Source organism: Bufo gargarizans, chromosome 3 (assembly GCF_014858855.1).
Source record: "Bufo gargarizans isolate SCDJY-AF-19 chromosome 3, ASM1485885v1, whole genome shotgun sequence".
In the NCBI taxonomy this organism is placed as follows: domain Eukaryota; kingdom Metazoa; phylum Chordata; class Amphibia; order Anura; family Bufonidae; genus Bufo; species Bufo gargarizans.
The window spans coordinates 582,575,739-582,589,235 of record NC_058082.1 but is presented as its reverse complement, the minus strand read 5'-3'; the positions used below and the strand labels follow the sequence as shown (position 1 = coordinate 582,589,235).

The 13,497-nt window shown below is 43.4% G+C and overlaps 1 protein-coding gene across 1 annotated transcript in view; it reads left to right on the top strand.

Moving 5' to 3' along the window:
* The window catches only part of ADAMTS5 (ADAM metallopeptidase with thrombospondin type 1 motif 5), a 97,523-nt gene that overhangs the window by 8,392 nt on the left and 75,634 nt on the right, over window positions 1-13,497 (top strand). Inside the window, exon 2 of the mRNA XM_044284354.1 lies at window positions 11,905-12,037. Coding sequence (XP_044140289.1) covers window positions 11,905-12,037 — 133 coding nt within the window. The remainder of the gene's footprint in view (window positions 1-11,904; window positions 12,038-13,497) is intronic.

Sequence of the window (13,497 nt, the reverse complement as noted above, 5' to 3'; positions counted from 1 at the left end):
AGTCTGTGAAATTATAATTGGTTCACATAAACAAAGCGTTAAATTTAGATGGTAAAATATACAATGTAGTATTTGTTTTCATGATCTACAATAGGTAGTCCCAGTAAACTTCATGCAACTAACTCAAAACATATGCTACAACGGTTCGTCCAACGCACCGTAACCCCAGGAGAAGTCAGCTTCCTAAATATGTTTGGAACAATGAAGCAAAGGGTTTGGAATTTGCAGTTACGACGTCTGCATTATTGTAATATTGAAGGCCCTTTTGGAAAAATGATATTCACGCTGGCTTGCCTGAGTTAACCTTTTATTTCAGATGAAGAATGAACACAAATCTATTACCATGAATGGCACGAAAAGGAGAAATCACCTTGGATATTGAGATTACATATTCCTCCGAAATGATCTCAGCCATTTTTTTATTTTTTCGATGCAGTGGGTAGAGCGGTCCAACTTTAGCAAATGTGTTTTTCATGTATAAAGTTGGTTGCTTGGAAACGAGACGCTAAACGACCGTCTCGGTGTTTGGATGGGCTGTGACTGCTGCCTTTGCCTAAGTTTGGACGTCCAGATGTCGTCTTCTAATGGCATGTTTACCCGCCATGAAGCAAATGCATGAGGTACATTTTCCATTCCTGTTTACCAGTGAAGTCAGCTTTGAACTTGGTGTCTATGTGTGAAAGAAATAATATTTGCATTTCATCTGTCAGTGAAATACATCTCACGAGTGGTTGGTAACTGGGAAATGCACTGAAGGTATGCATTAGCGGAACACAGGAAAATTTAGAGCCAGGCGCACAAGTGAAACTTTGGAATTTGTCATAAACATTACCTGGAGTGACTCTGTACATTCGCTTTTGTTGCCAGGTTATCCATCCTGAAGCTTATCACAACCTTGGTGCAGTTGGCGATATATTCTAAAAAAGTGAAATAATATTAATGCAAATGGAAGAATACTATGAGATATGATATAGGAAGCTGGAAGAGGTACGAAAGGTAGCGCTAAGCAGTTATGTAACCTTGTTAGTGCTTTTCACCACCAATTTCACAGTCACCATGAACTGCATGGACCTTCTGACCAAGGAGATCATTTATTATGGGACGTACGCTACTTTTTGGTGTACTTTTGTCGCAGATTTGGTCACAAAGGGGCTGAAACTGTGACTTTTCCCTGCTCACGCCACTTTTCCGATGTGGTGGAAAAAGGGGGCATGACGTGGTTTGGGGAAGGCTGGCAGACCCATCTGATTCATCATTTTATATGCCTGTTTTTGTTTTTTGTAGTAGAAAATGACTTAAATCTACACCAGCAAGGGAGCTGGCGTAGATTTAAGCAAGTCGCACGGCCGCCGGTAAAGCACCTAGGTTATGTAGAGGCCAGTGCTTCTACATAACTTAGGTGCGTCAAGCGGCAGCTGACAGGGACTAAGATTGGCGTCTAAATTGCCGGTCTTAATAAATGTCCCCCCAAGTTTTTCATTTAGGTTACGGTAACATAAAAGGTTTGATCACATGACATGAAGATTGCAATGACACATTGTGACTGCATTCGGTTTCTTTGTGGCATTCAACCTAATGTGAGCGCAACACAACTGTTGCCAAAACACTAAACCTGCTGGGTTTCTGGTTAAATATGGCTTTGAAATAGGTTACGATCTTCGGTGTACAAGTCCCCAGTTCATAACCTCAGTGTGAACTCCCATCAACTGTAGGCGAAAAAAGAGCAAGACAGGACTGGATCAGGATTCAAGCCAGGGTTAGGACCAGTATGTGAAGCAGGAAAATCGCTGGAGGACAGGATCATTAAAGAGATGATTTTGCCAGACTTTGTAACCAAAGCAGCAACCAAAAGAAGTCCCAAGGAGAAACTGATATCAAGATCTAACAAACAACAAGAATCAGAACTAGGAAGGGCAAACACAGAAGACATACCGCGCCTGGATGTGGGATTAAGACCAGGAGCCAAGATTGGGACATAACCACACAGACTTCCAGACACAAAAGATAAACCAGCTGCTATCGTAAGAGGATGTGGCACTAAGAATGAGCAAATTTCTCAAAATTATTTGTATTTTCTGAAACTGAATCTGAACACAAATCCACCCTTAGCTTTCTTCCTCTCCTTTACCAAGGTAATCTAATGTGCATATGTTTTCCCAGAGACCAAGAGGAGCATTGTCTAGCCTTTAAGACTCCTCACACCCACTAAGTGCTCAGGTCCTCTCCATAAGGAGAAATAGTACCAATGCTACTCACCTAGCTAAGCCAGTTTTCTCTGCTCTGCACTGATGAGAGACATTCTAATGTATGCTTCAAGTCCTGTTTAAAAGGCTAAGCATTGAGATATTGGATTAAGACCTATTATCCGGTGGCATCCAAGGCTTAGCTTTCTGTTCTTTTTGGAAGGAAAGCTAATATGTATACTTAGAAGAGGCTTGCCTGATAAGACTTATCCTGTAGGTGAATATCTCCCTCTCTCTCTGATAAAATTGATGTCAAATATCAATTCTAACAAATTGATTTGTTCATTTCTAAATGGCACCTTAGGGTCGGCCATCAATGTTTAGTCGGTGATGTTCTGATCTGTAGGACCCCCACTGATCTTCACAGCAAAGGGAATATGTCATTTTACCCTCATTCATAGAGGATCATCCATTCACTGCAGCTCATCTCATTCATTTTTATTTACTGGTCACCTCTTGATTTTTAGGAGGGCTAATGACAGGATAGTTTTTTATCTCTTGTACAACCACCACAAACGTGCTGGTTAGATTTCTACTAAAACCTGTGAAACATAGCGTCAAAAGTAATATCGCACTGAGAAAATCAATGAAAGCAACATTATTCTTCTGGTGCTGGGAACAATGACATTTTGGACCTCTGATCGGGAAATCAATATTAATTTTAGCTTCAGATTTCAGGAGGACATCTGTATATTTTGAAGCAGAGAACTAAAATGCCAGCGTAATCACACAATGTCATGCCCACAACGCTGCTTGTGATGAATGTACACAGATTTTCTTTCAGCTGACCGATATATATATATATATATCGGTATACAGTATACATTATATGATATAAAAGAGTAGCCTATACGTTCTGCAGAATCTAGTGCCTTGATGGACACTTGGTAATCCAGGGAGAGCATGTTTCCCCTAAATGATATCACTGCTCTTCCTGGCAAAGTGGCCTCACAAAATCTGGTGTGTGTTTCTCACCTTTACACCTAATCCAAGATCCTTGGGCCAATTCCTCATCCCTTACTTGGTAACATTGCCCAAGGAGTGAAGAATGATGCACCATTCCAAAAGTGCTAAGCCCCATTCTCTAAAGGTCCCTTGAATAGAGTCTTTGTACAACTTAGGTGTGTGATCTACGTTATCTTCACACCTACTGTAGTGTGGTAGATGCCCCTATAAGGTAAACATTTTAAAGGGTTCTCCCATTATCTCCTATCCACAGTGCCAAGCACTCTCAAACACAAATAGGTACCCAGTGTTCTCTTATTTAATGGAACGGTGGCCATGCATGCAAGCCGCCACCCCATTCATCTATGGGGGACTGCTGGAGATAGCCGAGAGCTTGTGCTATCCAGTGGTTAGGGGATAAGCAGGGGCGTAGCTATAGGGGGTGCAGAGGTAGCAGTCGCTACTGGGCCCAGGAGTCTGTGGTGGCCCAAAGACCCTTGAGCCGCATAAGAAGACACCAGTATTATAGAAAATGCATGCTGGTCAAGAATTTGGCATGGTGGTGGTGGTGGGGTGCCATTTCAATTTTTGCCTCAGATAGCACAAGGCTATGTGCTTCCCTGTCCCCTGGTCACAAAGCTTTGAGAGAAGGGGGACCCAAGCTGAATTCTTGCTTGCACCAGGGCCCATGAGCCTTTAGCTACGCCCCTGGGACAAACCAACAATTTTCTTATTTTGTTTTGGAATCATGAGTCTTCTTCTTCAAGGGAATGTTTCATTATAGATATTTATTGTATAATGATGGCACTGACCAATTGACTATAGACAATATCGAGCTCAGGATATTGTGTAATATGTACAGTCCTCTGATGTGCTCAGGGTAATTGCAGTTGAAATCTATGCCTGCCCGTAGCAGCAGAGTAGATTCTATTTTCTGTCTTTAGGATAGTCCACGATGTACCAGATTTATTAAGAGGTATTCAGCAGATTTGTCATATTTCATTCCGAGGAACTTCAGGATAAGAATAGCACATTTAACCCCAGGCTTAATAAATCTCTCTCCACCTGTCTATCAAGAAACTGAATAAATGATCATTTTAGAACAGTTGCTGAACCTTTGTAGGCCTCACTCACACATTTCTAATCCCTTCAATCCTGCTTGTGTGTGAGGAAAAAAAGGGAGTGTGACTAGTGTTGAGCGAGCATGCTCGGCCGAAAACCACGCTGTACTTTTATGCAGAAGATCGCTGTACAGTGAGGGAATTCCTCAGTGTGAGTCCGTGGCTTAGGAGTCCCTGTTCTGACTCCATAACTTCCATTTTTAGGTCCATCATTCAGTTACAGATCACTCATTTCATAATATACTGGCCTTTTTTTTTTAAAACAAATCCTTTGTACTGACAAAGTGTTAATTGATAACATGTTGTCTGCCTCCAGCCACCACTAGAGGGAGCTTAAGAGCACACAGTATACTAGGTTGTTATTAAATTTAATGCATTTCAGTATGCAATAAGTACCACCCTCTAGTGGTGACTGCAGGCATCTAGAATTTTACATTTCACTAAGTCAATGCAGAGGATTTGGGGTTATTTTGGACTTAAATATTGATAACCTATGGTTCATCATTGCCAAATCAGTTGGTGACTGATTCCCTGTCCATCAGTTGTTTGAAGGGGTATTGATAGTTGGACGAACACTTGTTTTCTGGCAGCAAATGCCTGTGGTTGTATATATTGTACACCGGTACCACCTGGGGTCATCTAATCCTCCTTCTTCATCTTTCCTGTCTTCAGGGCTGAAAAATGGCTGATGCCAATAATTAAACAGTGGAAGTGCCCCACCGATCAGATATTGATGACCGATCCTGAGGATAGATCATCAGTATTTCAGTCCTGGTAACCCCCCACAACATATCCCGCTGTATAGGCATTCTGTATGCAGAAAGCATACTATTATGGCCAATGCTGGGTGCATGGAGGACTATGGACTTGTCAGGCTTCACACCTATCAGTTAGGGTCCATTCAGACGTCCGTAGTGTTTTGCAAAACACTGACACTGCACATGGCCGGCACTATATAGAGGATTCCTATTCCTGTCCGCATCTTTTACAGCCCCATTGAAAATGAATGGGTACAAACCCGTTCCGCATAACTGCGGAACGGATCTGGACTCAAAGTGCGGACATATAAATAGATCCTTACCATGAGCCAAAACCCATAGGGAAGCCTACTCAGAGATCAGGTGTGATGTAAAGATCTGCATCTATTCTGTGTTTTTACCCAAACCTGGTTTTGGCTCCCAATCACTGATGCAAATAACTGACCAAATAACCGAAGTGTGAACTCAGCCTCAGGGCTCATGCACATGACCGTTGTCGGCCGGTGCCCATATTGGGGCCCGCAAACACCATACAGGCCGTTTGTGCACCACATCATAGATGTGGACCCATTCACTTGAATGGCTCCGCAATCCGGAAGATATGGTTTGGTGCGGAACGGAGGCACGGAACCCCAAGGGAAGAACTACGGAGTGATTCTGTGGTTTTCTGTCCATGCCTACTTTTTTGCGGTGCAAATGAATGGGTCCAGTGTCCATATACGGTGGCCCTACGGTCGGTGCCTGGGCATTGGGGACCGCAATTTGTGTATCTAGACACGTAAAAAAATTCGATGTGAACAGAGTGGATATGAGCGAATCAATTCATAAGAATTGCATCTGCGATGGGGTGTCCCCGAAGTGGAGGAAGCACGCCCCCCTCGCTGCTTGGTTAACAAGGCTGGACATTTTGGCTGGCCCTACTAATGTTGGGCCTGCGCTGTTGCTCCTAGTAGCGGCACATGCGCTGAGGCCCTGCTTTCGCTACTGAAACGGCGACTGTGCTCTCGAAGCACCGGTGCAGGAGCGAAATTGGTGAGTCCGGCTGAAATGTCCGACCCCATATCTCAAGTGGTGGGGAGAGCATCCTCAGCTTAGGGGGCGCTCTCCCTTGCAAAATCGGGCTTAATGAGACAAATCGATAGTTACAAATCAATTCATTCATCTCTCGAGTCCGCACACTGACCCTAGCGGTCCTAGTCAAAAAATAGAATGACATCCACAGGCCTGAGAAACACATACTATACAATTTTATGCAATAGTTACTGGTACTGTGAACTATTATAGAAGAGTATATACCGTAATGTGAAAATGTAATAAAAAGCTGTCACTTTCTTGGCTGGCGCGCTATCCGTCCTCCTCGTTTCCCGGTTAGGATTTAAATAGCACATCTTGTAATAATCTGTTGCCATGTTCCTTCATGATTTTATCATCAAGTTACCATGACATTTTCCTCGGTTACTCTGACTGTAAAAATCCATCATGAAAGGTAAATCTACGTATTATGTAATCCGCTCCTATTAATACCTCCTTATATAAGAAGGACAAGAAAGGAAAGCCCAATACGGGGAAAATCACTGGAAATGTTTCAAGTAATGTCATTATAACCCGGGAAATAGAAAGATCTATGACCTCCTTATCTAGGCCATGATTGCATCGAATACATAGATTCCTGTTATTCTTGGCCTGAATGGATCTTCGTTATTTCTCCCAGGTCCCTTATTTCCTAGGGATGCAGCATCCTCTGAGCGGTGGGGTTCAAGGTCAGTCTGACCTTGAGCAGAAGCCTCATACATTGCCTTCATTTCAAATCTGGAGAAAGTCTTTATTCATAAATATAAAGCAATAACGGGTGTAAAAGAGGTGAGCCTCTAAAGGGAAAAGTCTTTGGGGGAGACTTATTAGGACTGGTATCGTGTACGCCCCCGTCTTAGGCTAAGTTCATATCACCGTTTAGCTTTCCGTTCTTCTGAGCCGTGAGAAGAAGAGAAAAAAAAAATAGGATCCTGTAAAAAACGGATCTTGTAGCATCAGTTGGAGCCATTTCCGCCTGAAATCTGTTTTTTAGATGGGAAAAAAAGTACTCTCTGCAGGATCTTTTTTTCTGTCTAAAAAAAACGGATCTCGGACAGAAATGGCTAAAACCTATGACAACTGATGCAACTGATACGGTTTTTATTTTTCCTCTCTCTTCTTCTGACAGATCAGAAGAACGGAAAGATAAATGGTGATGTGAACTCAGCCTTTCTCCTGCTTGGGTGTGATATGCTCCACAATTATTGAAGGGGTTATCCCATGATTAACGCAAAACAAATTAAAATCAGACATCCTATAGCACATGACAATCTCTTTCTAACAAAGCTAAAACCGGCCCTGTACCTCACATGGGTCCAGAGATCTCTCCATTCATTGCTCCAACTGCTCTTCTACATTTATATGAAGATGGCAGCTTGAGGGGCGTGTCCTTTCTGCTGCAGCTTTCTCCCTATCACAGCTCAGGAGGCAGTTGAAGGATAGAACTGAGCATGTGCGACCATAAGAAAAACAAACAAACAGCAGGTGGCGCTATACAGATAGATTTTTATTGAATAACTCAGTGGCTATGCCAAATTTTTAATTACCTGCAATTACAAAAGTATTCAGCTCCAGGTGCTGGTTTGAAAACGTATTTTTCGCGGGACAACCCCTTTAATTATAACTGAAAACAACATATTTTCCCTCTTCTGTAGGCTTCTTTCATTGCGGTTTTATAGGTCCTTCTAAAGGAAGTGACATATCTCGGAAAACATTAAAGCTCCTAATAATAATGTTCAGCTCTTTCAGAGCCGACGTGGTGTACGGAGAATTTTTATGGGAACAATTAGTCCCTGTCCGAACGGCGTAAAATCAAATTTTCGCAGTCACAGGCGGAGGGAAGAAGCCGGTCTCGCAGAGTACAGTCAAGTGACTCTGATACCAAAGTCTTTTGTAATTAAATCAAAGGTCTCCTTATCAGCCGGCTGCAGTATTCCTGAAATTCTCCAGATGATAAAGTAAAAAAAAAAAAAAAAGAAAAAAAAAAAAGAAAAACACGAGAGCATATGGCGCGGAGTGAACGGCTTAATAGAAGTAAGCAGGATCGCCAGCCGTTCGTACACGTATGTTAATCCTGTCACCTGTGATGAGGCAGCTACCGATACGCGTCTAATCATCTCGCCTCAGCCGCACTGATTCCTAGCGGCAGGTTGGTGACAGACAAGCTTCAGCATCACGGTCGATTATAAAACAGGAATTTGTAGACGATCCGCTTTTTTTATGTTGTACGTGAATTCTAGCAATTGTATTGCAGGAATGTCTCTACACGCTGTGTCACCCGGCATGGAACCTCGCTCGTGGCAGGAGTCGAGTAAAAGTACTTCCAACCTGTGATTAGGTGCAGCGTATGATTTCTATTTTTGTAGATTGTGAGGGTATTTAGATGTAGCAGAGCTGGGTTTGTCATTTATACTACTTTGCGTGCTATGAATTATGATAAAGGGGAACTTAAAGGGGTTTTTTTTATGATATGCGGCTGCTGCATCAAGGTAGACATTAAATGAATTGACGCCCCCTCTCCATTTAATTCTATGCCCCCCTTCCCGCATCATTTCTATATTAAAGGAGTTTTCCGGGCTTTACTATTGATTACTAGTGTTGGTCGAGCACCAAAGCACAGAGCACCCGAACACAATGGAAGCCAATAGGAGAACCCAAACATTAAACCAGGCACCCCCTGCTCTGAAGAAGGGAGGGTGTCGGGACTCTAGTTCGGCTTAGGAGTCCCTGCTCTGACTCTATATATGGCTATGTCCATATATGGAGTCAGTGCTTGGGGACACCCCAATGTATTTAAATCTAATATAGCCTCTATTTCTGAAAAATTTCTGGCAGCATTCGAACTCACAACCTTCTACAGTACAGCCAAGAATCCTAACCACTACACTATAGAGCTGCAAGGCCAGTTACTTTAATAATAATAATAGTAATAAAAACTAGTAGTAAGTATTCCTATACAGCAGTAGTCTCATATATATATTTTTTGCAACTGGCCACGCAGCTGTATAGTGTAGAGGTTAACATTCTGGGATGTTATGTAGAAGGTTGTGAGTTCCAATCCCGTCGGAATCTTTTCAGAAATAGAGGCTAAATTTAATTTACACATTTACTGTATATGTTTTTAGCAATAATATATTTGCATATATTATCATATATTTAGAATATATAATATGTAAATATGTTATGGCCAAAACATCAGTAGTAGTTTCCCACATATTATGCATTCAGATATATCAGAAGCAGGCTCAGACTGGCTCACAGGGGTACAGGTGAATCCCCCGGTGGGCCCCTGAGCAAGGTGGGCCCCTAGTCTCCCACCCCCTGCACAAGTGGCACATTAGACTTACTGCACTACAGACATATACACAATGTACAGCACCTCAACCAGCTGATGCTCATATAAAAAACGTGATAGATTATTAAAGACACTACTCAGTTTATTATTATAGACACGATCAGAGCTGAGATGACTTCTAGGTATAGAGGAAAGCTACCAGTGTCCTCTTCTCCCCAGGACCTACCTTCTCAAAGTTCCAAAAGGGGCCCCTATATTCAATCATCTGGTAGCATCTTGCTGCTGTGTGAACAGGTAATATTTGAATGTATCCATACGGTGGGCCCCCAAAATAAATTTTACTGATGGGCCCTAGGCACCCCAGTCCGACACTGATCAGAAGTATGATCTTATCTATCTATCCATATATCTATATCTTCCTGCTCTCTTTGCCATAGACAGCAGCGGTGAGCATGAAGACAGACAGGAGACGGCACCTGCACACTGCATGCGTCGTCTCCTCATACAGCTGATTGGTCGGGGTGCCGGGTGGCGGACCCCCGCCGATCTGATATGGATGACTAATTCTGAGAATAGGTCATCAATATTAAAAGCCTGGAAAACCACTTGAGTAGACATGCATTACGGCCCCTCAAGAAAAACTCAGCACCGAACCTTGGGTGAATGCATCCGCGTGATAGGAGACTCAAATCATTGAAGGGGTTCTCCGACGAAAAATATTTTACAGTTTGCAAACCAGCACTTAGATCAGAATTCTATGTCATTAAACATGTACTGAGCTGTTCAATGAAATCTATCTGTATAGCGCCACCTGGTGCTTGCTCTTTTCCTAATTTCTTTGTCCACCTTGTGGACGCACATGCGCAATTGCATCCATCAAATGTTGCCAGCTGCAGTAGAAAGGGCATGCCCCCTGAGTAATGACAGGGCCCCTGGGCTTGAAATTAATCTAGCAGAGCAATTGGAGCAATCTCTGAATCCATGTGACGTACAGGGCTGGTTCTAGCTTTCATGTGTGCTGCTGTCATTTAAGAGGTGAGGACTGTTACATCCCTTCCCCATTCTTTACACTGCAGCTCTTCTTCATACTGCACCATATAAGCACAGGCATAAATACGATAAAGGCATATACAGCTAATTTCCATTACTGCAAAAATGTAAAAATAAAATTGTGATTAATGTATGATTGCCTGGGATGCCACCAGTGGTGGTCCAAGTCCCAAAATTCTGGTCCACCTTCTTCTGCGGTGGATGAACATGCTCAGTAGTTCCCTGCCCCCCTCCCCTCAGTGCTGGTGTAGTGATTTCATAGTGGGGCAGGTTGAGGACACCTCTCATTCATTCCATTGTCCGTGCCTAGAGGTATATAGAGAGTGGAGAGGGAAATTTAGGAGGGGATGATGTACTGTAGTGCTATGTATTAGGGGAACCGTTGTCTGGGCTGTGCATGAGGGACTATTTTCTATGCAAGGTAGGAAGGGGTTAACAAGAGCTGATTGCAATGTGCCCATGGGAGATGCAGGTGCTTCATGAGCTGCTGCCCACCCACAGATAGGGAAGAGACAAGTCCTCCGGATAGGTAAGTAAATAGAGGATAAAAATAACACCATATTTTTTGCAGTAATGTAGTAAATATAATTGTGCATTACTCCAGATATATATATCTATCTTATTTTTATTTTATTTTTTCAAAGGGCATCTATCAGCAGTTTTGTACCTATGACACTGGCTGCCCTGTTACATGTGCATTTGGCAGCTGAAGGCATCTGTGTTGGTCCCATGTTCATATGTGCCGCATTGCTGAAAAAAATGATGTTTTAATATATGCAAATGAGCCTCTAAGAGTAACGGGGGCGTTACCGTTACACCTAGAGGCTGAAGTCTTTCTGCAACTGCTGCACCCTCTCTACTTTGATTGACAGGCCGGGCAGTGAAAACGTGATCACAGCTGACCCTGTCAATTAAAGCTCAGTGGATGTGGCATTTGCACAGAGAGCACAGAGCTTCTAGGTGTAACGGCAATGCCCCCATTGCTCCTAGAGGCTCATTTGCATATATTAAAACATCCTTTTTCTCAGCAGTGCGAGCACATATGACCATGGGACCAACACAGATGCCTTCAGCTGCCGAGCGCACATGTAACAGGTCAGCAAGTGTCATAGGTACAAAACTGCTGACAGATGCCCTTTAAATTGATGTAGAAGATATTGAGCTCTGTCTCCCTCCTGTAAAAAGGATGAGACAGGTTAAACATCTCTGGCGTGCTTGTTTTTATACTACTCCAGTCTGCATAATACGGAAATGTGAAGGTTCTCTGGCGAGGAAGTGCCTGTTATAGAGACAGGTGATGCCTGTAATCCACCGGCCGCAGGCTCTGTCTGTGTAAGTGGCTGACAACACCTTGTTACTCACTGTTTAACGTAAGAAAACAAGATTTGCATGACTTATTTTTTTCCCTTCTTCTTGGGCAGGATTTATGTGGGCATCATTCATGTGATACCCTGGGAATGGCAGACGTGGGGACCATATGCTCTCCGGAGCGCAGCTGTGCGGTAATTGAAGATGACGGCCTCCATGCAGCTTTCACCGTCGCTCATGAAATTGGTATGTAGCGCTGTTTCTGTTCTGTGGCCAAATCAAACACTCTAACCAGCTGCATTAGGAACCAGAATACCCGTCAATGAATTCCAGGCCTGAGGTTCTCCGTCTGTTCACAAGCTCGGGTCATCAGAGGGATAGACACAGAGCACTCTTCGGGGTGTCATAGGACCGAGTGATCATGAAAGGTTGTGGATGTGTACAGGAACAATGACACCAGGCGTGTAAATCTCATAGGGTTTACCCAACAAAGACGAATCACACGGTTCACTGAGCCAGATAAGTACAGACCGCAGTGGGGCGACTTATCTCCTCAGTTCGCCTCCTCTTGACCCCTTCCTTCCACGTTGGAATCACAAATTCTATAATATAATTTATAAGATGGGGGAGGAATGCGATTCACTAATAAAAGATATTATAATATTTTAGAATACGATTCTCCATCACAGAGAAGCTCTACACAGGCGGTATAAAATCTGAGTTAAAAATCGGGAACATGAACACTCCACCCCCACCCCCCGTCAGAGCCATGGGACCCATAGCGAACACACTTAGGGTCATGCACACAAACTTATTTTTTTGCCGTATCTGTTCATTTTATTTATTTTTTTGCATTTACCTCAATGGGTCCGCAAAAAAACGGAAATAACTCCATGTGCATCCCTTTTCTGTGTGTCCGCATGGCCGTTCAACAAAAAAGATAGAACATGTCCTATTCTTGTCTGTTTTCCAGACAAGGACAGGCATTGTTACAACGGATCAGCCAGAAAAAAACGATGCAATACGGACGTCATCCATATTTTTTGTGGATCCATGTTTTGCGGACCGAAAAATACATACGTACGTGTGCATGAGCCCTTAGGCTACATTCACACGACCGTATCCATTTTCCTTGAATGGATCCGCGATCCCTCCGTTCCGCAAAAAGATAGAGCATGTTCTATCTTTCTGCAGTGCGGAGGCACGGAACGGAACCTCAGAAAGCCCTCCGTAGTGGTTCCGTAGTGTTCCGTGCTTCCGTTCCGCATCTCCGGATTTGCGGACCCATTGAAATGAATGGGTCCGCATCTGTGATGCGGAATGACAACGGGACGGTGCCCGTGTATTGTCGTGAACGGAGTTTCATATTATTATTACCTATCCTCAGAATAGGTCATTAATATCTGATCAGTGTGTGTGTGTGTGGGGGGGGGGGGGGGGTTTGACTCCTTGCACCCCATCTATCAGCTGTTTGAAAGGGCCAGTGCAGCTCCATGGTCATTGACATCACATTCATCGGTCACATGGCCTGGGTGAAGCTCAGCTCCATTCAAGTGAATGGGGCTGAGCTGCAATACCAAGCACAGCCACTATACAATATATGGCGCTGTGCTTAGTGTGTTATGATTTGGCTGTAGCGTCCACCGCAGCCTCTTCAAGCAGCTGATATGTTGAGGTGTCAGCTGTCAAACTCCCACCGATCACAT